This window comes from Dreissena polymorpha, chromosome 14, assembly GCF_020536995.1.
Source record: "Dreissena polymorpha isolate Duluth1 chromosome 14, UMN_Dpol_1.0, whole genome shotgun sequence".
Taxonomy (NCBI): Eukaryota; Metazoa; Mollusca; class Bivalvia; order Myida; family Dreissenidae; genus Dreissena; species Dreissena polymorpha.
Window position 1 is genome coordinate 14,454,542 of NC_068368.1, and position 23,419 is coordinate 14,477,960.

The 23,419-nt window shown below is 36.6% G+C and overlaps 1 protein-coding gene across 1 annotated transcript; it reads left to right on the forward strand.

The window, feature by feature from the left end:
* Positions 1-2,365: 2,365 nt before the first annotated feature.
* Positions 2,366-7,003, forward strand: LOC127858155 (neurotactin-like). The gene is made up of 4 exons (XM_052395122.1): positions 2,366-3,074; positions 3,821-4,139; positions 4,761-4,832; positions 6,163-7,003. Exons 1-4 carry the CDS (start codon positions 2,397-2,399, stop codon positions 6,765-6,767), a joined length of 1,674 nt encoding a protein of 557 aa, XP_052251082.1. The 5' UTR covers positions 2,366-2,396; the 3' UTR covers positions 6,768-7,003.
* Positions 7,004-23,419: the final 16,416 nt, after the last annotated feature.

Below are 23,419 nucleotides of genomic sequence, written 5' to 3' on the forward strand. Positions count from 1 at the left end.
AAATCACATAAATACAGAACGTTTGTTTATTAATGTATAAAAGTAGTTCCCCTCTCTAAACCCACCCCCATCCAAACACACAAAACAGAAATGCACCGCATATTCGAGATCTACGGCTACCCAATACAGACATTTGACTGGTACTACAGATGTTCATCGCAATTTCGTGCGTTCTAGAAGCCATTGCATGGCGTCACAGCTTGCTTTCTGGCAGTGAAGATTGAGTTTATGATACAACACGAGCAAAGGTCTATGTGACTTTAATTTCAGAAGTTTTCGGAAATCTTTACTCCATGTATAGAACCACTCCCAAAGCAAATTATATTTCAAAATTAAATGTTCAAATTAAGCGCTAATGTTCTACATAAAACGTCAACATACTGATTGCGTTTTCGACAGACACGTCAACAATATTACGTCACGCAGAGCTGCATCCCAAAATGGGATTTCCTACCACATTTTTCTTCTTTGTTTTAAAAAGACAAAACCAACCGTCAAGCATTTTTTATTATTATCTTCAGAAAAATACTTAGCATCAAGTTAAGAAAGGTCATACTTATAGTTGTATTCACTGTTAAATGGAGGTTGTTACGTCATGCGATGGCTTCTCGAACTCGCGAAATTCCGACGAAAGTCGGTTGTTAAAATCAAGTATCTGCCACGAATGGGTGCATATTTACTATATTTACAATGTGTCGATGGTTGTCCAACATATGCTGCAAAGGCATCCGAAGACTTTGATATTAAGGCAACGTTACAATGTCAGTGTCAGGAATCCTAAGAAATCCTTGTCTTTTGACGTCAGCAAGACTATGAAACATTCAATGTAAACCGATCTAATGGTATCAAAACGTGTATGAGTGGCATTAAAGGGAGGTTCTCAAGCTTTTTTTCAACAATTGGCCGAAACAAATAAATGTCATTTATTTCTTTATATTTTGATGTCTCTTTGTTATCAAGAATGAATACTTATCAAACAAATACACAAAAACCACTGATGTAGATTATTTTCGAGTATTTTTTCTTACCTGGTGTATATATGTTTAGTGCAACCTATGTCATAGGGTAGAAAACAACCTTTTAAGCAGATTTTTGGCATGTTTTATTTGGTGAATTAAGTTCACATGTGACCAATGACTTTATATAGGCTAGATATCTTGGAAAAATCTTGAGAGAGCCTCCCTATAAACCTTTCTCTATTGACACCTTCAAAATAATTTAAAGAAAATGAAAACTTATCCGTCTAGAGCACATTTTCCGTTTTTCCTTCATGCCTTTATTACTAGTATATCGTCGGCCTCGATTGAAAAGGACGTAAGTGCAGCTTGTGACAAGCTGAACGTACGTCCTTTTCGATCGAGGTCGATGATATTGTCTTTTTGGTGGGTTTGTTTTAAAAGCATCATCTGTATACACTATAAAACAGGAAATGATGTCCAGATTACCCACAATTATGTGTCCTTTCAAACTAGACTCCGTGCATATTAATCCGACTACCAGTCATTCTTGTAGAGTGCTTCAATATATTCTCTTATTTAAATGAGGCGATCAGGAGTATTCTGATTGAGAGCTAAATAAATTACACACATTGATCCGTAATAGGAGACATTTTGAACTCTCGATTGTATCCGTGGGGCCTCCTTGGCAGAGAGAAAGTGACACGAAACCATATGACTTCTTTAAAGTTGAATTCAAATCCCGGCTTGTCCTGTTTGATTTTCATCAGGTGAAGAGTCTGAGCTTCTTAGGTAAGGTCGATTTTGTATGTTTCGCAAGTGTTAGGTCTGGGAAGAGGACAATTACAACGAGCGAGGCATGGTAAAGGGGAGATAACCCTGTGTTATGGTTAGATAAGGGTTAGGGGTCGGGTTAGAGTTAAGGTATGGGTTAAGGCTAACCCTAACCCAAACCCGACCCCTAACCCTAACCTTAACCCTCTAACCCCCCATGCGCAATACAATACCATGCCTCGCTCGTTGTCGTTGTCCGCTTCCCGTTTGGTCTTGACCTGAATGCCAGTTAAGTACCTGCGGGTTTCCTTTTACACCATTGATTGAGCCGATACTTGCAAAATAAATGGACATCTGTTGACGCGATGTGAGAAACTATATATCAAGATGAGGAAATCTTAATGTAATCACGGAAGCTCGAATCAGTGTCTGGAATGAATGTTCATAACGATCATACTGAACAATTTGCTTAAACATTGCAGTCTGATTCCTTCATAAAGCGCGCAATATCGTTGGTGCGCTTCTAAAACGGTCGGCTAGCTTCGAGTCTCATACACACTAACACCGACAGAAAGATCAGGGGCTATCTTTCTCTTATATTGACCTTGTATCTTATCACTTGTAGACCACAAACCTGGAACAGAGTTGAACCAAACCGTCTGCACAATGGTTGGAATTTCGACGATTACATGTTTCTTTGTCTTCCTTTTAAAAGATATTGGCGAATGTTTTATTCTCTTTGACGGTTCCGGGAACGGAAACGCAAATGCGTCTGTATCCGTAGACGTTTCTTGTGGCCGAATTACCGGACAATGGAGTTATAAGGACCACGGATATTCTTTCCTTGGAATTCCGTACGCGGAGCCACCAGTTGGTCGGTTGAGATGGAGACCACCCGTGGCCTTGGATGTCTCTAATGGTAACTGTTGGAGTGGCGAAATTGACGCCAGGGTACCAGGAAACGTCTGCTTCCAACCGGATAATAGAAATATTTCCAAACTTGTGGGTGACGAGGACTGTCTCTATTTGAACGTTTGGACGCCAAGTCTTGATGTCAATGCATCACTTCCGGTAATGGTCTGGATCCATGGCGGTTATCTTTTGTACGGAAGCGGAAACGACGCGGATATTGGGTATGCCCCTTCCGCCAGACTCGCACATGATCTGAACGTGGTGTTTGTCAGTATGAATTACAGGCTGAATGCCTTCGGGTTTATGGCATTGGAGCTGCTAGTGACTGGCTCACCGACTGGCACTTCCGGGAATTATGGTCTGATGGACCAAATTGAAGTTCTAAAGTGGGTCAAAATGAACGTGAGAAAGTTTGGGGGTGATCCGAATCAGGTTAGTTTCATTTTCTCGTGGACCAGGTTTTGCATACTAACGCAAAGCACATAATAGCACGTCCAAAATAATTTCTATCGTCAGTCTCAATCGAAAATAACGTAACTTAAACTGATAACAAGCAGCAGTTACGTCATTTTCAATAGAGCTGACAGGAATGGTGAATCTCAATATATAAACTTATATCTTGAAAAGGTAAAATATTTACTGTTGAATAGTTTGTTGTAACCTTAAATATCGAATGTTGGCTACGCTTAAATGTGATTTCTGATTGTACTTGTGGGTCCAAAATATTATATTATACTAAGTCATATATCGTCAGTCTCGATCAAAAAGGACGCTACGTAATCTGGCGACAAACTGACAAATTCTGTTTCTTTTGGAAAGAATCCAACAATGATGGTTCCATGATGAAACCAAAAGACCTACACAGTAATCGGCATAATATTATGGACATTGACCATCGTATAATTAACCATGAGCATCATATAATGGATATTGAGCATCTTATAATGGGCATTGAGCACCATATAATGTACAGTGAGCATCATATAATGAACAGTGAATATCATATAATGGTAAATTATCATTATATAATGCCAACGTAACATCATATAATGTAAAATCAAGATCATATAATGGTAAATAAAGTCACGTAATTCACATTGCCATGTTAAGGCAGCTATGGCGTTCCATATTTTAGGCTTAGTTTGTGTTAAATATTGCGTATCTGTTCGTATTCTCAGGTTACAGTGTTTGGCCAGAGTTCTGGAGGCACTTCCATCTTCGCTTTGCAAGCGTCTCCACTTACCGAGAACCTGTTCCATAAAGCATGGCTACAAAGCGCTTCACCGGTCATGAACAAAACCGCGGCACAAGCATTCAAAGACAATGAGCCGTTTTTGAAGAACACCGGATGTTCCGATGTCGACTGCCTCTACAACTTGACCCAAGTTGACGTGCTGAGAAGCATACCATGGAACGAGTACCCCTATTGGTTGATGGATGACCTATTGTCTTTGCCGACAGCCGGACTGTTTGACGGGGCCTTGCCCATAGTCGATGGTTAGTAGCGCTAAACTAAAAAGAGTTTCTCAGAGATAAGGCAGAGTTGCTGAGTCTATACAAGTCAGTTACACGTACTCCCTCTTTTTTCAAATCCTTGGTTGTTGGTACTCCATGGAATCGTTTCATCGAGACGATTTTAATGTATGCATTCAACATACTGAATTGATCAAAATGAAGAAAGCTAGCATTTGAAATACCGTTCTTTATTCCATTAAATCAAATAACGCGGGAATCTTTGTGACAGAATTTGTTATCGAAATCTCTCTTATTGTTCAATAAAAAGTGAAGCAATGTGTCAAAATGAGTATTTTCAAGTAGTAAGCAAACTCAATGTGTGTTCAATTGTTTTCAAATGTTAGCTGCAGATTACCGTTTGCACCCCAAACAAACACAAATATATTTTGTTCACTGAAATAACCAATTTTGTAATTTTACTGTTTAAAGTACATGTATCCAACAACAATCAATCTTGAAAGGGTTATTTTTAATACGCCCTGTCAAAATATTACACACTATTTCGTCACTATCGATGCATGATGTATAATTAGTATAATAAGCTGAAGGTCCGATCGCCATTCTATGATAAAACATTCAACTCTATATCTTCATTAATTTTAGGCTATGTACTTAAAGAGGCGCCATTTGAAGCCTGGGTACACGGACACGGTCGGGATGTGCCGACGATCATAGGTAGGTTCATCTGGCCAATGAACTCTTCATCAAGCGACTCATTTTGGAATGTCCCAGATAAAATTTTAAACGGGCATTGGTAGCGCAGAAATAATTGTGGAAAAAGAAATATTGCTCATTTTGACAGTTTATAGAGTAGTCTGCAACACACTCGTTTAATCTCGTTCTTTCTGGTAATGGGTTTATGAATCAAATTTGTATCATTTGCTTCATTTGATTCTCTTTACAAGGATTCCCTTATTTTTTACCTTCATACTTAGCCAATTGCAGACTGGGACACAAGATGGCCGCCTAGAAATGTCCGATTGCATAAACTTAAAAAAAAGTCAATTTTGACATCAGTTTAAAAAAAAATAAAGTGCTGGAGACAAACCTGCTGGAGCAAAGATCAGGTCCCGCATATGTTGGACCTGATATTGGCTCCAGTCTGTTTGCAAATTTTTAAAAGTACTGATATATCAGTATACCGTCTTTAATGGATTTGTTAAGTATTTGAATGAAGTTTTGAATTTTGCACAGCTTGCGTTCTTATCCGTTTCACCAATTTATAATTGCAGTCATAACATTTATCTGTAAAATCAATGGATTTGATTGGTTTAAACAGATCACATGATCAGAAACGTAGTTCCTTCATATCACAATTAAGAAAATTCCTTTGTATGCCATTCTAAATATCTCATTTTCTCTGAATTTGAGGCAATTTTATTGGATAAATGTATGTTATGTTGAATGTATTGTTCCAATGAATGCAAAAGAACATACATTAATCCCTTTAATGTATGTTATTTTTTCTATGTATTTGGCCATTATTGATGAACACATATGTTTAATCTAACTCATATGATGCTTATACATCAGAATTGCTGTTTGTTCTAGTGAAATGATTAATCAAATTTTCTTCCATTTCATATTGTCTACTACAGACTCTTAAACACTAGGGTTTGCTCAGTAAAAGGCAAATTATCAAAAGTTTTTTGTCTGTTAATGGTAAAATGTTAAAACAGTGATGGAATTCTCTACTGAACCCATTACTCCATATACAAGCCTTAAACACCTCTAAGAACTATTTAGTCAACCCTTTCCATAATATATACGCATCATAACGCCCTTTTCAGCAGCATATATTTGAACACACCGAGACAAAGAAAGATTTGCTCAAGATGAGCTAATTTTCAATTTCGATTTGAAAAACAAAACAATTTTTCATAAACATGTTGCGTTTTTGTTGAGATGTTTTTAAAGTTGCCTGCTGCATATTTCTTAACTCAGAGAAAATTTATACCCAATCACGTGATCATGCTTATATTACATACTGTGTTGATTTTCACAGGTTCTACGGCGCAGGAAGCAAACGAAGAACAACATATACCCGAAAACCGAGCACTTACACCGTCCGACAACTACGAAAAATATGTCCGCCAAACTCTCGGCACATTTGATGACGTCATTTCCGAGACTGCTCTAAACTTGTATCCCTCCACTGTGATTTCCCCCGACTATCAGATAAATACAATGATATCGGACTTACGGACGATCTGCCCAACTGACTACATGACGTTAATAGCGTCGAGCGCGTTCACGTCAAACGTCTACCGTTACGTAGCCACGTTTGCGACGTCACAACCATCGAGTCCGTTCGGAAGCTCGTTCAAATCTCATTATGCCTTCCACGGTGTGGACAGCTTTGCATTCTTTGGGACTTTCGATAAACTAGTCAATCCGCCATCGAAGACAGAAATCCGGTTCCAGAATACTTTTCGAGAAGAGATCATGTCGTTCGTGAAAAATGGACGTCCGAAAAGCAGCGATTGGAAGCCGTATCCAGCATCAACCGCCCTGGTATCAGAGGTCACGAACGTAACCAGTGGTTACCATACAGCAGAATGTAACTTTTGGTTAAGGAACGGGTTTTTCTCATATGCGTGGATAAACTAATTAATAAATCGTCGATCTCGGAGGAGACGAAAGTAACTCCAGCCTCCGAGAAGCTGGACCTAAGTTCTTTTCGAAAGAGACCGACGACGTATGTAAATCCTGATCAGAGCAAACCATTGTGCTTTTGTTAAAATAAATAACCTTCATTTAGTCTGACATACCTTGAATTTTCACCTGCCTTGGACTGAAGCCGGCGATAGTGCTTATAGCAAGAAAGATAACTTGTGTTAAGTCGATTCCGCTTTATTTAATCCAGTTACTGTTCTTTGTCTATTTACTACATCATCTTTTTTTCGGCTTGCAAAAGGCCATGTATCAAACATTTTCCTTTAATCAAAAGCTTTTTAATGCCTTTGCAGCAAACGATATTTCAAATTAAGAGAGACATTGATAATTTGCTCAAGATAAGCAAATTATTGTGCCCCCTTTGATTATTCAAAATTCACGAAAATAGAAAGTTTTGCAAAACCAGTTTTTCACTTTGAACATCTTGTCATCTGCTGCAGATTTTGTGAAACTATGGAAGGATTACACGCTCTTGTGATCACAAGGAAAATGAATGTATATAAGATGGGTACGATAAATAAAAAACTTAAGTGTACCAAAATTTGACGTAACGTACATTACAACCTCATACAAAATCTTACACATTTAAAGCTTACCCAAAAGGCAAAAAAACACAACACTTTTGACATCAGCATTTAGAAGAAACCACTTATTATAGAAAATACTCCGTTCATGTTCAAAGTTATCTTTTTAAATGTATTTTTGTTTCAATTCAATACCATGCTAAGTCAGTGTGCCTTGCCCAAGGATTCACTACCATTATCAACGAAGCCGGGACAAGATCCTTTGTACCCTTTTTAATTTATATTTTCCGTAGGGTAATAACTATGTCATACATTATTAAAATATCGTACAAATTCGTCAACATTATTTTATATATTTGCACGAAGTGAGTAAGTCGACATCGTCTCCATGACGTAGTCATGGAGACGATGTCGTATTACTCGATTCGTGGATTACCGACTACCGAACATTTTCGTATAACGCCATTCCCAAATGGACGAATTGCGTTAAACACTAGGCTACGGCTACTCTTCGGATTCTAAAATGAATACACACCGAGGGTCTAGACTGAATTTCTTTCGTCGATAACAAGTAGTACTTGACTCTTTCCCCAAAAGAAACGCATTATGACAGATTTGGAATAGAAAATATGGAGACGAAAGAAGATTTTGCTTTTCTTACTTTTTACACGCACGCTTTCGTCAACGTTAAAAATGCAATCGTTATCACCCAATGCTAAAAATACATTTTAATCCGCCATCCGAGGCAGATATCCGATTCAAGAATTCAATCCGAGAAGAAGTCATGTCGTTTGTGAAGACCGGATGTCCAAAAAGCAGCAATTGGAAGCAGTATCTAGCATCAACCCTGTAATCAGAGATCTCGAACGTAAACAGTGGTTACCATACAACAGACTGTAACGTTTGGTTAAGGAATTGACATGACGCCGCATGTCAATCAAGTTCTTATCTAAGAACAGATCTACCAATCAGCGATCGATTAATCGGGCGCGTTAGTTAGCAACGAACTGTCCGCCATTTTCTAGACAAGCTATGTATAGGTTCACTTTTACTTTAGCGAGTTTCTTTTGTTTTCCTCTTAAAAAAAGTAGATTAAAAATGGTTAAACGGTGTCGATGGGGACTATGTAACTCGGAAAATCGATATCCTGAAAGATTAGTTGGTAACATTTAATTTATATCGTTTCCAAAGCCGAAAAGAGATCTTGAGAAGTGTAAGAGATGTATAAATGCATGCGGTCGTCACCACGAACAACTGAACGTCAATACTGCCAAAGACAATTATAATATATTTTATCGGATATACTAGCAGATTTAAATAGTTTATGTTATCGATCTGATTATCACATAATATTTCACGTTTAAAAAGAATAGTTTTATCAGTTACTAGGTCATTAATATACAGAAGCGAGGTTCATCTGCATTACTTAAAGAGAAATTAAACCCAGCATGAAGCCTTATTTGTGCTGTGTTTTATTACTTTGATAGTAATGCACTTTATTGCCATTATACATGTTATTAGAAGGTGACACGTGATATATTATATTAATAACGGTATCTACACATGTGCAGACATGTGATGTCACCAATGAACGCATTTAATCCACCTTTGAGATCGAATGCCTAGATCTCATTTTTTTCAACGAGTTTCGTTTGATTTGTTCGAAAAAAAAGCGGTAATGATATAAGGCAAAAACGTTGTGAATAGGTTTTATGTAACTCTGACATTCGGTATCCATAAGTAAGATTAATTTAATATATACCATTTCAAACGCGGAAATGCGGTCTTCACAAGAGCAAGTGGAAGCTTCAATGTATAGAATTACCGAGATCACCCTTATGGAGCATTTATTTATTTAAAAAACTGGAAATGTTATGTTAGAAATAACTACGCATTATTAAGTATGAATTATATCACGTGTGCTTGTAGAATAATAGAGAAGATTGGTACCAACTTTGCGTAACTTAACGAAATCCCCGTTATAAATCGAGTTTTGTGTGTGTCAGAAACAAGTTAAAACGATTATATGTTTCTATTTTAATAGAAACGAATCGATAAATGCCACATAATAAGCTTTATTATTACTGATATAACCAATAAATGCCGAACTTGGGAGAAGTCGGTACCTGCGCCAGCGTCTGATACAGGTAGCTTTACTGAATTCCCCTTCATACAGTGCTACTTTATATATGACAATGACCAAACTTATCGTGCTGTCTTGCACTTTCAATTATAGTGATTGATAAATGTCCCATAAGCAATGTTTAATATTATTAATATCACTTTTATACGTAATAACATGTGGGATTTTGGTACACTCGGTGTCAGAAAGCGTGTAAAACTTCACCGAAATCCCAGTTTAAAGCGTTAATTTCGTGTCAAATACACGATTGGAAATGTTTCGTAAGTAACATGGGCAAATGCCGTTGAAGAAGTCTTAATTTATTGCTAATACCAACATCACACGTAATAACAGGTTCGATTTCGGTCAGCGCGCAAGCGTTTGAGAGCGTTATTCATGTACCGAAAAACCCGTTATAATTCGCTGATGTTCTCTATAAACGTATATTTTTTGCATTCGCAGAATAATTAAATGACACAAACCCCTTATACAAGTGGCATATGTTGTCAAAAAATCCATAAAAATAATCCGGAATATCGCGTTAATCTACATGCAGTATATAGGCAATGAAGCCATTTTGGCGTTAGCTTGTCTAGGTTTGCTACCCGCTGAGCGACGTGATTAAGTGGGCGAAGCGATCATAGATAAGGCGTCATATCAATTGGACAAGGTGGACTTACGTTCTTTTCTAAAGAGACCGACGATATATCTATGTTAATCCCTATCAGAGCAAAATATTGTCGGTTTTGTGAAAAATGAACGCAAATTTGGTCTGGTCAATTGCCCCCTCCTTTGGTTAAAACCGGCGATATTGCTTTATAGCTATGGAAGGGAAAGACCGCCAATATTATTTATCAACAGAAATGTTGCACTAGTTGATTATTCAGCTGATATTTTCCATGTTGCAATTATAGATTATACATACATGTCAAATAATATATGTTCAAATAAACAAGGTTTGATATTTTATGTTCATCTTTTTCATGGTCCAATTAAAACTGTTCAATGACTACAAAGTTAAATGTTAAACATGTAAAATATACATTTACTTTTATTTTTAAATCGCATAAACAACGCACAAAACTTTGCCACAACTCTCACGCTTCTTTACAAAGGTGAATGCTAAAGTATACAAATTTGCAACAGTAACTTTAACGAACTGCCGATTTCCACTCTGAGCATGTAAACACGTCTAAATTAGTCATCGCATATCTTTACATCTTGCAATGTTACAAGTTGACATTTGCACAGTTGTAAAGTCTGTAATCTGTAAATGTAAACAATGATTCTTCTGGTACACAGGTGTTGAACGTGTGGCAAAGTCATTTTAACACTATCAATATGTTATAAAAAACATTTTTCATCATATTGACAAAACAAGTTTTATCTAATATAATATATATAACGTTCATCGCCAATTTTCACAAGAGTAAAAGTATAGGAGTTTATCAACTAACAACACAGATTTGTCTTTTTGTCCACACCAAACACTAATATAATCATTATGTTTGAATATTTATTTAAATCGTATACGATAAACCGTCCTTGACCTTACGCTATTTATCCAACTATTGGTTCTGCGCCTCAAAGTTACCGAATTCCTGAAACCGAGAACCGTATTTACCTTGAGCGTCTGATCGACTTGGAGCTGGACTCGAAATTGCCGATTAATTCCCGATTTACAACGCAAACAAAAGGACAAATCTGTGTTTTAAGTTGATAAACGCGTATTTGTTTATTGTACTAATGTGGATTATGTTAGGTAGCTGGGATATTTCGATAGTTTTACTCTTGTAAAAATCGGCACTGAAGGTTTGGTCAGACGAGAGCCGACCTAGCATTTCTATGAGTTCGAGAAGTGTTTTCTTGTAGTTTATGTTAACAAGTAGCCGTTCGTGGTCATTTTTCGTCACGAGGCAACCTTTCCCAACAAAATGGTTCATAGTTTACGAAAATCGATTGTCATTTAGTCACCTAATGGCTTAAAATGTTGATATAGGTGATTTTCCTGTGTCAAGAGATACCTACCTTGTATATATATATATTATATCAGATTTGTGTTTTGTCAAAATGATGATTAATGTTGTTTTATGACATATTGATAGAGTTTAAGTGACTTGGCCACGGGCCCAATACCTGTGGCTACTACTAATGACAATTTGTACCCTAACACCGATTGACTTGAAAATGCGTTGAAAAATGTTGAATTGTGATTCGTCAACTTGTATTCTGTACAATTGAACAGTGTACACTTGTTAGATGCTGATTTGTAGCAGATTACTCAAACCGATCGTACAACTTAGAAAATATTCAACATGCTAATGTAGTTTGTCATCAACTTACTTTCAGATGGATCCATTATCTTTTAGTTATTATTATGACTACACTATAAGGTATATGAAGATGGAGACTTAATATATGCATTCTTCATTTTCAGATCTGTAGTTTAAGAAGTTACATGTTATTACATGTCATTATTAATGACACCTGCACAAAGCAATTAATATTGATGCAAATGTGTTAAGTTGCACAAATATTCAAAATTCTTTTAAACAAAGTTTTCACTGATGTTAACAAAACACAACAAAATGTATGTAGCTGAAAGCATGATTTGAATACTTAAATCAACCAACATTCACACATTCGAATATGACCTCCAATATTAACAATTTTCAATAACAAATAACTCATATATTGATTTCTTGCCATGAAACAAACATACAATAAAATGTAGAAAAGTCAAATTTGGGATTGATAACATCTCAAAAGGTACATAAACACACTGAAAAAATACAAAACTTCACAACACCCTTAACCAATGCACACATTAAGGAATGATCATCACCATTGTAAATTTAAAACAACATAAAGTTTAGAATATTTTAAAAGAATTTCTCAACTATCAAAAACAAACCAAGAGACTATACTTTTAACTCATACTTAGAAATAAAATGTCTAAAGAAATAATGTCAAAGATTTGTTGATATGTACTAATTTTCCAAACAAAATCAACATGTTTGTTTAACCGTTAAAACAAAACCTCAATACTGTATTAGAATTTCATATAAGCTTATATTTCTGATGAACAACTAATTGGTAATTCGATAAAGCGTATAAGCTCTAATGGAAATGTACGACAACAATGACACGTTTGATGTCACGATTAAAACAAATAATTTATGCAAAAACTTTATAATTGTCAAACTATTACAACACTAACAATATTTATAATTTTACTACTATTTAAAGGAAATAAAAGAAGTCAATACCACAAATTAACTACAGCATGTGGATTCTAATTTGTAATTTAACCTTAAGGCAAATGAATGAAATCTAGCGGTCACGAGAACATATTACAAAACTATTATTAACTGAATAGAACTGAACATTATTTACAAAATTGAACTTCGCTACAAACGTTTTTGAAATACTTACAGAAAATTATCATGTTAAAAATTAATAAAATATTCTAAAAGACTGCACAAATATCGAACTGAAATAAAAAAACGTGTTTGCGTACGTATTGTTTACATTTGTTACCAAAGGAACTATTTGTGTGCACATACGCACACGTAATAAGTAGTGCGCCATAAATATTAAAATAAAAAAGTTGATATAATAGGCTTACATGGTCAGTCCAATCGAACATGTTTAAGGAAACAAACTAACATTAACACATCCACAATCATAACGTCCACAAGGAACAGTTAACAAAATGTCTAGTGACGAAATTCACAATTTAAAAGTACAAAAGTCACATAGTGTAAACAAAACGTCACATAAAATCTGAAATACACGCGGAATTCTCTTACGAGAAAGTGTATAATTAATACACAATTCAGCTGTCTTTGCCGAATGTACTGGAGGTTCTGCCGAAACGGTCATATGAGCTGGACGGAAGTTAAGGCGCCTCTTAGGGGTTGTTTGGGACTCCCGAATCCAACACCCCTCCGACAGCGTGGGCCCGCCCTGAACGAACGTGGTTCCAACCGCGCAGCCCTCCGGAAACCTGGTCCAGCCGCCAACCTGGTCCTTCCGTCGCACGTCTTGCTCCACGTTGGGCGCCATTTGTAGTGGGTGTGGAAGAGGGGGCACATCATTCAATCAAAGCCGTGGAGGTTTAGTTGTATTTATTGACGCTGACCAATATAGCCATGACGGAAAAGACCTAAACAAAACAATGACAATATTTTACTAACAGAACAAAACAATCGATACTACGTACGAAATATGAATGAAATGAATGAATATACATGAAATGAATATCACAATAATTACACTAATTAACACACATTTCATAATCACGCTGGGTATGCGGATACTTTGATAACAGATGGCACTTCGATACCAGATAACAACGCGAGAGGTAAGTTCATCGGTTGTTATATCATAAAGATTAGTTTTTTAGACATGGCGCATGGTCGAGTTTATAAATGGTGTATTATTTTCTATTGCAAAGAAAAACATCACGGAAGAATGGTAGATTTTTCGTCCAAAAATAGAAAATTCGATCGGAAAACAGCATAAACTGGATGAACAGTAAACATTTCAACAAAATAAAACTACTTAGAAATATTGCAAGAAAGTATTTGATATTCCAGCATGTAGAGTAATCACTGTGCTTCAAATACTGAAATTTTGATAGTATTCAATGAAATATAAACGAAGAAAGAGCATGTTTTAATAATTGGTATTCATGAAGTTGCGGATACTTTGATTCCCGATATAGGGCACTTCGGATAACAGAGACATTCAACAAATTGGGCACTCTGATAACCGAGTTTTATCTTTTTCCTGAAATGCATTTATGTATATTATGGCTATTCTTACCAAACATTTTGAAGTACGAATCAATTTGCATTATCAAGCCCGACACATTTGGAATCTATTCATAACGTTATTGCATACGCATGTAAAATTACTATTAATTTATATAATTAAAATTATAAGTGCAAATTTTAAATAAAATTCAAATGCTTATTTCTGACGTAACATATTTCAAGTGACGACGAAGTCTTGATAATAAACTTGTTTTTAGTGGCAAATTGAGATCAAGAGAATTGATAATTCAACGGATCATGTGGATCAACACGACTGTGTTCAATTGCAGGAGCAAGGGGTCTTAAGGCGGCCAATACACCTCATAAAATCTTTTGTCATTGGTGCTCATTAGAATCGCATCTTGAAGACGATACTAATGCGTAGCCACAAAATTTAAATAGATTTGAAAAATTCCTTTTATATTGAGCTTTACATTTCTATTTCCGTTTAATTTTCATATTCCAAAGGGATAAGAACATGTTTCGGTAATTCGTTTTGAATTTACGTCAGTACATACATTTTTATTTATTGCCTGCTTACTACAGCAGTATTCAACAGCGAATTCTGCATTTCTGATTCACTAAATAGAGTGTTATATCTAGTAAAAAGTGTCGAGTTATCTGGAATCGAAGTGCCATTGTCTTTGAGATGATCGGTAAAAGAAGTGTCCATGAAAATTTGTCATCCGACTCTTAAAACATTTGAATTTCCTCAAATACGTTATTCAACTTAAATTTAACATGTTGTAACATTAATGGACATATTGATCTTTTATTTCGATTAGTTGGCACGTTCTTGATTCATGTCCAAGTATTTTTATATTGTTGAAATACGTACTGATCATCGAATTTATGACAATTATCGATGAAATTTTATCTCCTTTTTTATAATCCACTGTTTTTGTTTCACGACTTTCTTGCTCCGCAATACGAAGTACTATACCATTAATCGACCAAACAATGTTATGTGTCTGAAAACCAAATGAACAGAACATAAATGCAAAAAAGCTGAAGAACTCAACTCTTGCGCGTGGCTTTTGTTGTTATCTGGTATCGTATTGCCATCTGTCATCAAAGTATCCGCATACCCGGCGTGATAATACAACAATGTTTAATAAAGGAAAGCAGTTGAATAACTCACCAGGTTGGAATGAAATGATAGCCACGTGGACTTGCGTCCACGAGACGGTCTTGGCAAATGCGAGCGGTCAGTAATTTCATAATGAAATCAACAGTTACATTTGAATGACCAATGGACATCTGGCATCGTATCAATTCATTATTATGATTGGACATAACAACTATTGCATCAGCCTGCATGGGTGAACGAACACTAGAGAGGCCAGAATTTCCACAAAGAAGTAAATGTATGTTATATGAAAAGGGAGATAACAAATTGACCTGTACTACACCCGTAAAATCCCGTTATCGTTTGGTAATGGGTTAATTGATCAGCTGCATATATGTAACAAGTAAGAATGAGTCAGCACACTTTACCGACCGCATAACTCGACATAATGCATTAAGAATGAGTCAGCAGACTGTGCCGACCGCATAACTCGACTTAATGCATTAAGAATGAGTCAGCACGCTGTGCCGACCGCATAAATCGACTTAATGCATTACGCATAAGTCAGCACACTGTTCCTATCGCATAACTCGACTTAATGCATTAATAATGAGTCAGCACACTATGCCGACCGAATAACTTCACTTAATGCATTAGGAATGAGTTAGCACACTGTGCTGACCGCATAAATCGAAGTAATGCATTAAGAATGAGTTAGCACACTGTACCGACCGCATATTTCGACTTAATGCATTAAGTATGAGTTAGCAAACTGTAACGACCGCATAACTCGACTTAATGCATTAAGAATGAATAAGCACACTGTGCCGACCACATAACTCGACTTTATGCATTAAGAATGAGTTAGCACACTGTGCCGACAGCATAACTCGACTTAATGAATTAAGGATGAATAAGCACACTTTGCCGACCGCAAAACTCGACTTAATGCATTAAGAATGAATAATCACACTGTACCGACTACATAACTCGCCTTAGGGCATTTGTAGAAGACGACTTTGTAAACAAAACGGATGAAAAGAAGAAGAAAATTGTTGGAAATGCACAATGGCACAGTTTTTCCCACTTTACCCTTCTAGAAGACTATTAAAAGCGTGTTACCATTTATGTTAATATATTGATGAATAGTATACAAAGGTCACGCAATTGTTGCAACATCAGTATTAACCATTTACCGAACAATAACGATATTTTTTTAATTTGCCTAAAACGAATCTATAAAATATTGCGGGAAAATGAAAACTTGATTAGGATGAGTAATTTGTCCTTATTCCACAATAATTTCTACGCCATAAAAGCATTTTTTATATTCTATTACAATTTTAAATTGTCGTCTGTAACCTCTTTCAGTTTCGGAGAGTCGAAAATGTGTCGTTTGGTAAAGAGTTAACCGATACAAACGTACACCTTACTCGATTGAAAAGAATGTAAACAAAACATAACGTAGACATTAAGGCCGTGTGATGACCGACTCATTTAAGACGGAGTAGATCCCCAAATTATTAACTATCCACTATGGCAATAGGGCACTATCAAACAACTGGGTAGAACCGTCGTCCTTCCGCAAGCTGAGACGATTCCACCTATGGAAAACCGGATCAGGCAAGCCAGGCATCGAACCCACGCGGAGAGGGGTCTAGTGACATATTGAAATAGACCAAATTAGTGATTCGTCATGTTCATCTAAGCAGAGGTGTTCATTTAATCCTACTTATAAATCCTTACAAGTAAACAATAGTTTAGCATTTTAGCATTAATAAACAGGATAAAAGACAATGAATATTGAATTAAAGATGATGATGCCATTGTATTTGGCTAATCAATATATGATTTCATATTTTATTTAAGAAATTATTTTTGTTTGGGTTCATGCAGGTATGAACCAAAAACAAACTTATCACAATGTTTTTTTTTGGTTCATACCTGTATGAACCCAAACAGCAAAGGTAAGAGTAAATAACCCTGTTTTTCGTCGATTCCAGGCAGTAAATTCCTTAAAAATGTCAGTGAAATAACGCCCTATATTTTACGGCGCTTCAAATGACATCATCAATTTAGCGCGTGTATCACGTAACTGCGATTTTTTGGTTCATGGAGCTATGAACTGAATAATTCAGCCTATCAAAACGTGCCATTGTTAATGAAAATAGTTAATATATAATTTGAACGCAACACACGTGTTATTTTCTTTTATCTTTAATCCTTTACATGATATAAATACGTTCGTTAGTCGTCAAGGAGAATCTTTTTTTTTAACTCGTTTCGTATGCCACGTAACCAACGAATGTTTCCTCATTTAGTAATGCTGCGGTTTCCTTAACATTGAACTTCCTCTCCTACCGATATGTTAAGATGTTACGGGTTTCAAGTGTCATTGTAACATAAATGGCGAGAGACACTTAGCATCAACTACACAACATCATGAGACACTTAGTACAACTACACAACATCATCCGAACAAGGGACTCTCATCCGGGAGACCAGGGTTCGATTCGGTCGCCGGTCATGGTGGAGTATCCTTAGGCAAGGCACTTGTCCCTAGATAGTACTGGTTTACATGCCAGTGACCATGAATAAGTGAGCTGTCGCCGCGAAATAACTGAGAAATTGTTGAAAACGGCGTAAAACCTGAAACAAACCGAACAAGGGAGAGTATTCCCTCGAGAATATTGAGAAATAAACTATGTTAGAGTGATCTCACATTAACACACACGCCTGCACCTGTGATTTCTTTCTTTTTTCGGATCAAGTCCAAATGTTTCATGAACAATTTGATTCTTATCGATTAGACGATTATACTGAGTACCAACAAGAACGGATTTTAAGTGGCATGTGCCTCAACAATGTATTACATATAGAAAGCATTTTGGTGTGAACGTATCTACCACTGAACTAGAACGATGTAATTATATACTCGTTAACCCTTAACCAAACGACACATTTTGGCGTGTGCCAAATTGAAAGAGGTTGCAGACGACAATTAAAATTGTAATATCATGTAAATAATTTGCCTTGGTGTGGTAGAAATCATTGGGAGACAAGGAGAAATATACTCGTACTCTATTTAACAGCGAATGTTCTGGGTTTGGCAAGGTTATAAATAGGTGATTAAACATAGAAATGATTAATGTTTTTATAACAACAATTTTTCCTTTAGGGTTAAATTTGGTCTTTTCCATCGTTTTAAAATTGATTCCATTTTTTAAATGTTATCATTACTATTTTATCACAGTCTACATTAAAGTGAATGCCTGACAAGTTAAACTTATCTACGTTCCAGATGAATTTCCCTTTTGTTTTTATGATATTTGTGCTACATTAAGACCAGACATTTCAGAAAAGGAAGTAAGTGTGTCGAGAGATTCATTAAGGGAGATATCAGAGCCATCAAAAATGACTGTCGTGTCGTCTGCAAATTGTGAAAGTTTATGCTCACAATTATTTATCGGACTGTTATCTTTAATATTCAAACGACACTTTGTGGACTGTGCCAAACAGAAATAGTCTGCAGACAAGGTGTAGACTGTGCCAAACTAAAATAGTCTGCAGATACAGTGTGGACTGTCCGAAACAGAAATAGTCTCCAGACACAGTGTGGACTGTCCCAAACTAAAAACGTCTGCAGACACAGTGTGGACTATCCCAAACTAAAATAGTCTGCAGACACAGTGTGGACTGTCCCAAACAGAAATAGTTTGCAGACACAGTGTGGGCTGTCCCAAACTAAAATATTCTGCAGGCACAGTGTGGACTATCCCAAACTAAAATATTCTGCAGACACAGCGTAGACTGTCCCAAACTAAAATAGTCTGCAGACACAGTGTGGACTGTCCCAAACAGAAATAGTCTGCAGACACATTGTGGACTGTCCGAAACAGAAATAGTCAGCAGACACAGCGTGGACTGTCCCAAACAGAAATAGTCTGCAGACACAGCGTGGACTGTTCCAAACAGAAATAGTCTGCAGACACAGTGTGGACTGTCCGAAACAGAAATAGTCTGCATACACAGTGTGGACTGTCCCAAAATGAAATAGTCTGCATACACAGTGTGGGCTGTCCCAAACAGAAATAGTCAGCAGACACTGTTTGGACTGTCCCAAACAGAAATAGTCTGCAGACACAGTGTGGACTGTCCCAAACAGAAATAGTCTGCAGACACAGTGTGGACCGTCCCAAACAGAAATGATATGCAGACACAGCGTGGACCGTCCCAAAAAGAAATAGTCTGCAGACACAAAGTGGACTGTCCCAAACTAAAATAGTCTGCAGACACAGCGTGGACTGTCCCAAACTAAAATAGTCTGCAGACACAGCGTGGACCGTCCCAAAAAGAAATAGTTGCAGACACAGCGTGGACTCTCCCAAACTAAAATAGTCTGCAGACACAGCGTGGACTGTTCCAAACAGAAATAGTCTGCAGACACAGCGTGGACTGTTCCAAACAGAAATAGTCTGCAGACACAGTGTGGACTGTCCCAAACAGAAATAGTCTGCAGACAATGTTTGGACCGTCCCAAACAGAAATGGTCTGCAGACACATCGTGGACTGTCCCAAACAGAACTAGTCTGCAGACGACGATTACAATTTTAAATGAATATGAAGAAATTGTTTAGGTAAGGTAGAACCTAAATGTAGATTAACTGCAAGTCTTCAGAGCACAGACAGTACATACATTAAGCATGTGTTCTTGCAATAAGTAGTGGATTAAAACACAGGTGGTGTGAATGTACCATGATTTGAAGCTACATGATATTTGTATAGTAAATTGTAATTTGTCAGCAAATTTGTTCCTGGAAGGCAAGCATTAATGTCGTTTAGTTAGACTTATACTCCCAATAAAAGAATGCTCAGCACTTTTGAAGGTAACAAGCGCTTTTTCTAAAAACTGTATTTTATACAAGAGCACCACATAGCGGGTACCAACGCTCGGCTGTGGGTGGAGTTTTGAATAAATGAAAGCTTGTCAGAAGAAAAAGAAGACAGGTCACAGTGACCTTGACCTTTGACCTAGTGACCCAATAATGGTTGTGGCATGTAGAAATCATCATGTAGGTGGAAGCACTTTGATTTTAGAGCCAATGTTAAGGTTTTAGCACATGCCGACGGCGGACGACGAGCTGGCTATGACAATAACTCGGGTTTTCTCCCAAAACAGCCGGGCTAATACGACGTCATGTTCAATGTCTATATTTGAATATCTTGTTTCAAATGGAATTCAGACTGAATGTTGTATGAAGTACTTTTTTGCTTGACATGCGATAAATGAGATGTCCATAAGAAACAGTTTATAAACTCTCGGTTTCAAATCAATTTAGTCTACTGGACTGATGATTACAATGTTAGGGCACTCTTATTATGGCAGTCCATGTCTATGTATCACACCTCCTAGAAGTCATCCTCAGATGATTCATGGTAAAATTGATAGTATGTCCATAATACAGTCTTTATAGTACTTGCTTGATCTTGAACTTTAAATCAACAAAGTTGATTTTCCTGAACGGTGAACACAGGACATTTGGCATGCCTTGACACAATCGTCCGATCGTTTTAGAAAATGGTGGCAAGTCCCTCAAAGAATTGGATATCACTTCACTAGCCTTTAATCTGGATGGAGTTTGATGCCTACTTGAAACTTTCCTTACTGCTGTGGAAATCTCTATTTTATCAAAATGTCCAACACAGTGTCTGCAGCTATGCAACGTCTTTGAATTGATTTGTCTTACTAATTTGCACCCAAGGCTGATTAAATCCTTTAGGTCTCTTACACAAATTTCTTGTACCAAATAACTTTCAATATTTCCTGCAGCTCCACCTCTCAGGTTTACAAATGCACCTTCCAATGTCCTAATTTTTTGCATAGGGTTCACACTTCAATACATAGTCTAAACACATATTTTAATGGTTTGGAGGTTGAGAAGAAAAAATGGGCACAGACCATAAGGCAAGAGATTATTCTGGCCACATCTCCTTCTTTAACAATGTTCCAAACATCATCAGGTGCATATACAAGTGACAGAGATTGCTTCAGTAATAATACACAGTATCATCTGTATCATTGGACACCGCATCATTTATCTCATGTACATAGTCTAGATAGCCAAAGTGGTCGAGGAACTGTCTTAATGAATTTAACAGTAATTCATAGTTGTCCGATTTTTACTTTACCAGATGAATATTATTTCGGTTGTAACTGGATTCAGGGCTCTCTATGCCAAAGAATCCATCAAGTGCTCCTTCACCACATGTTTACCTAAAAGCGACAGGAAATCATTAAATGAGCCCTTAACCTTTCCATTTACATCGCTCCTTTGCAACTTGCACTTGTAATGGTAAAGGGTTCCAGTTTGTCTCAGAGTTTTGTAGCTGAACAGCTCTTTAAAGCATTTCTGAAACGAAAGAAACATGACAATGCAACATATTTTATACTTGAATTACCAGTCAGAAATTGTATAAAAGTTTCCACATATTGAAAATATTAATGAAAATTCACTGAACATTTACTTCAGAAAGCATTGTTCTAGTATCAACTAGGAGTATTAAAAAAGAATATTTTTTTTTTTCCCTCAACTATGAGTATGCTCCACTTGTCTCGGTGTTTGTTATCGTTGTAATAGCTATTAATTTGATAAAGCTATTTTTGACATTTTCTATACTTGTGAATAAAAACAACCAAACAATAGGATAAATTAAAAAAGGGTGCACAACTAAGCCAATATTAAATGAAGAGTTAACTGCCTTAGTGGAATGGGTTCTCCTTGTATTTTAAACATGTACACTAATTGTGAACCAAATATTTCGGACAGGTTCTGAGAAACAGATTGCTCTATATCGCTCACCCAACATATGCTATTCTTCAGGTTTAAAAAAATCAACAGCGGTTTATTTATAATATGTTTCAATTTAGGTTGCCTTGGAAATCAGAGTTATGCATGGAATGCAATCCTTTACAAAACTTTGAAAGAGCTGAATTGAAGGGACTTTCCTCCTAAGTTAACGCAAGGTTTGGCCAGCAGTTAACTGGATAATGTTGAAGTGAAAATGTTGATCATGGTGATCAAAGACCTACACATTTTGGTTAACCCTTTCCCTCTCAGAAGAAATGTGAAAATTGCTATGTGCAAACAGCATTAAACCAGAACAGCCTGCGATTAACTCGCAGTCTGAGTCTGTTAAGGTTTTATGCTGTTTGCTGCTCATCAGTATCTAAGGGTTAGAATTGAAGCCTTTACAACTTGAATCTAATAAGAAAGGTCATTGATAAAATTAACTTTCTATTGGACTACAAATGCGTAAAAATATGTATCTAAGTGGTAAAGGATAGCTCACCATGAGCACCTTGTACTTAGATAAGCTGAACGATTTACCAGCAACAAGGGTTGATTTGTATCTCCAAGAAGTCCTGTTTGATGTGCCATAGCTCTATTATGAATAGGTAGGGGATCTTCAAACCGCTTTTATGGTGAGGTAGCCAAGGAACGAAGGTGTTTTGCTTCCACTAGACGCACCCGAGTTAGTTGATCACCACCAATAGGGACTTTATATGACCGAAGACGGTCAGTGAAGCCTGTCTAAAGGAAAGTTTGTGATACTTGACCCTGAATTTTATTTTTGTTAACGTGTAAATATTTGTTTAATAATCAATAATTTAAATGTAAAATGTTTTAAATTACTGATCTCTATTAAAAACCTAATTGAAATTGAGTTTTTAAAATTAAAACCATGACATTATTTGTCATTGATGAAAACCCGAATACCATACACAATTATTAATAATAATAAGCTGATTGTATTAATTGTCTGTCGTTTATTGCAGTAAATAAGAATCTATCAAAGTGGGAAATAATACCTGTAATACCTGTTTGTACAAAGGAATCAATTCTCTTTTTTCTTCGGCGTACACATTGTTTGCCGTTGATACAGAAAGACACCATTATTGTATCATATGGCTCGGCTATCATCACGTGGTTGCTTATGAAGGCATGGATTTGATTCAGCTATGCTGGTTCCCGTCAAATCTCTGCGCGGAG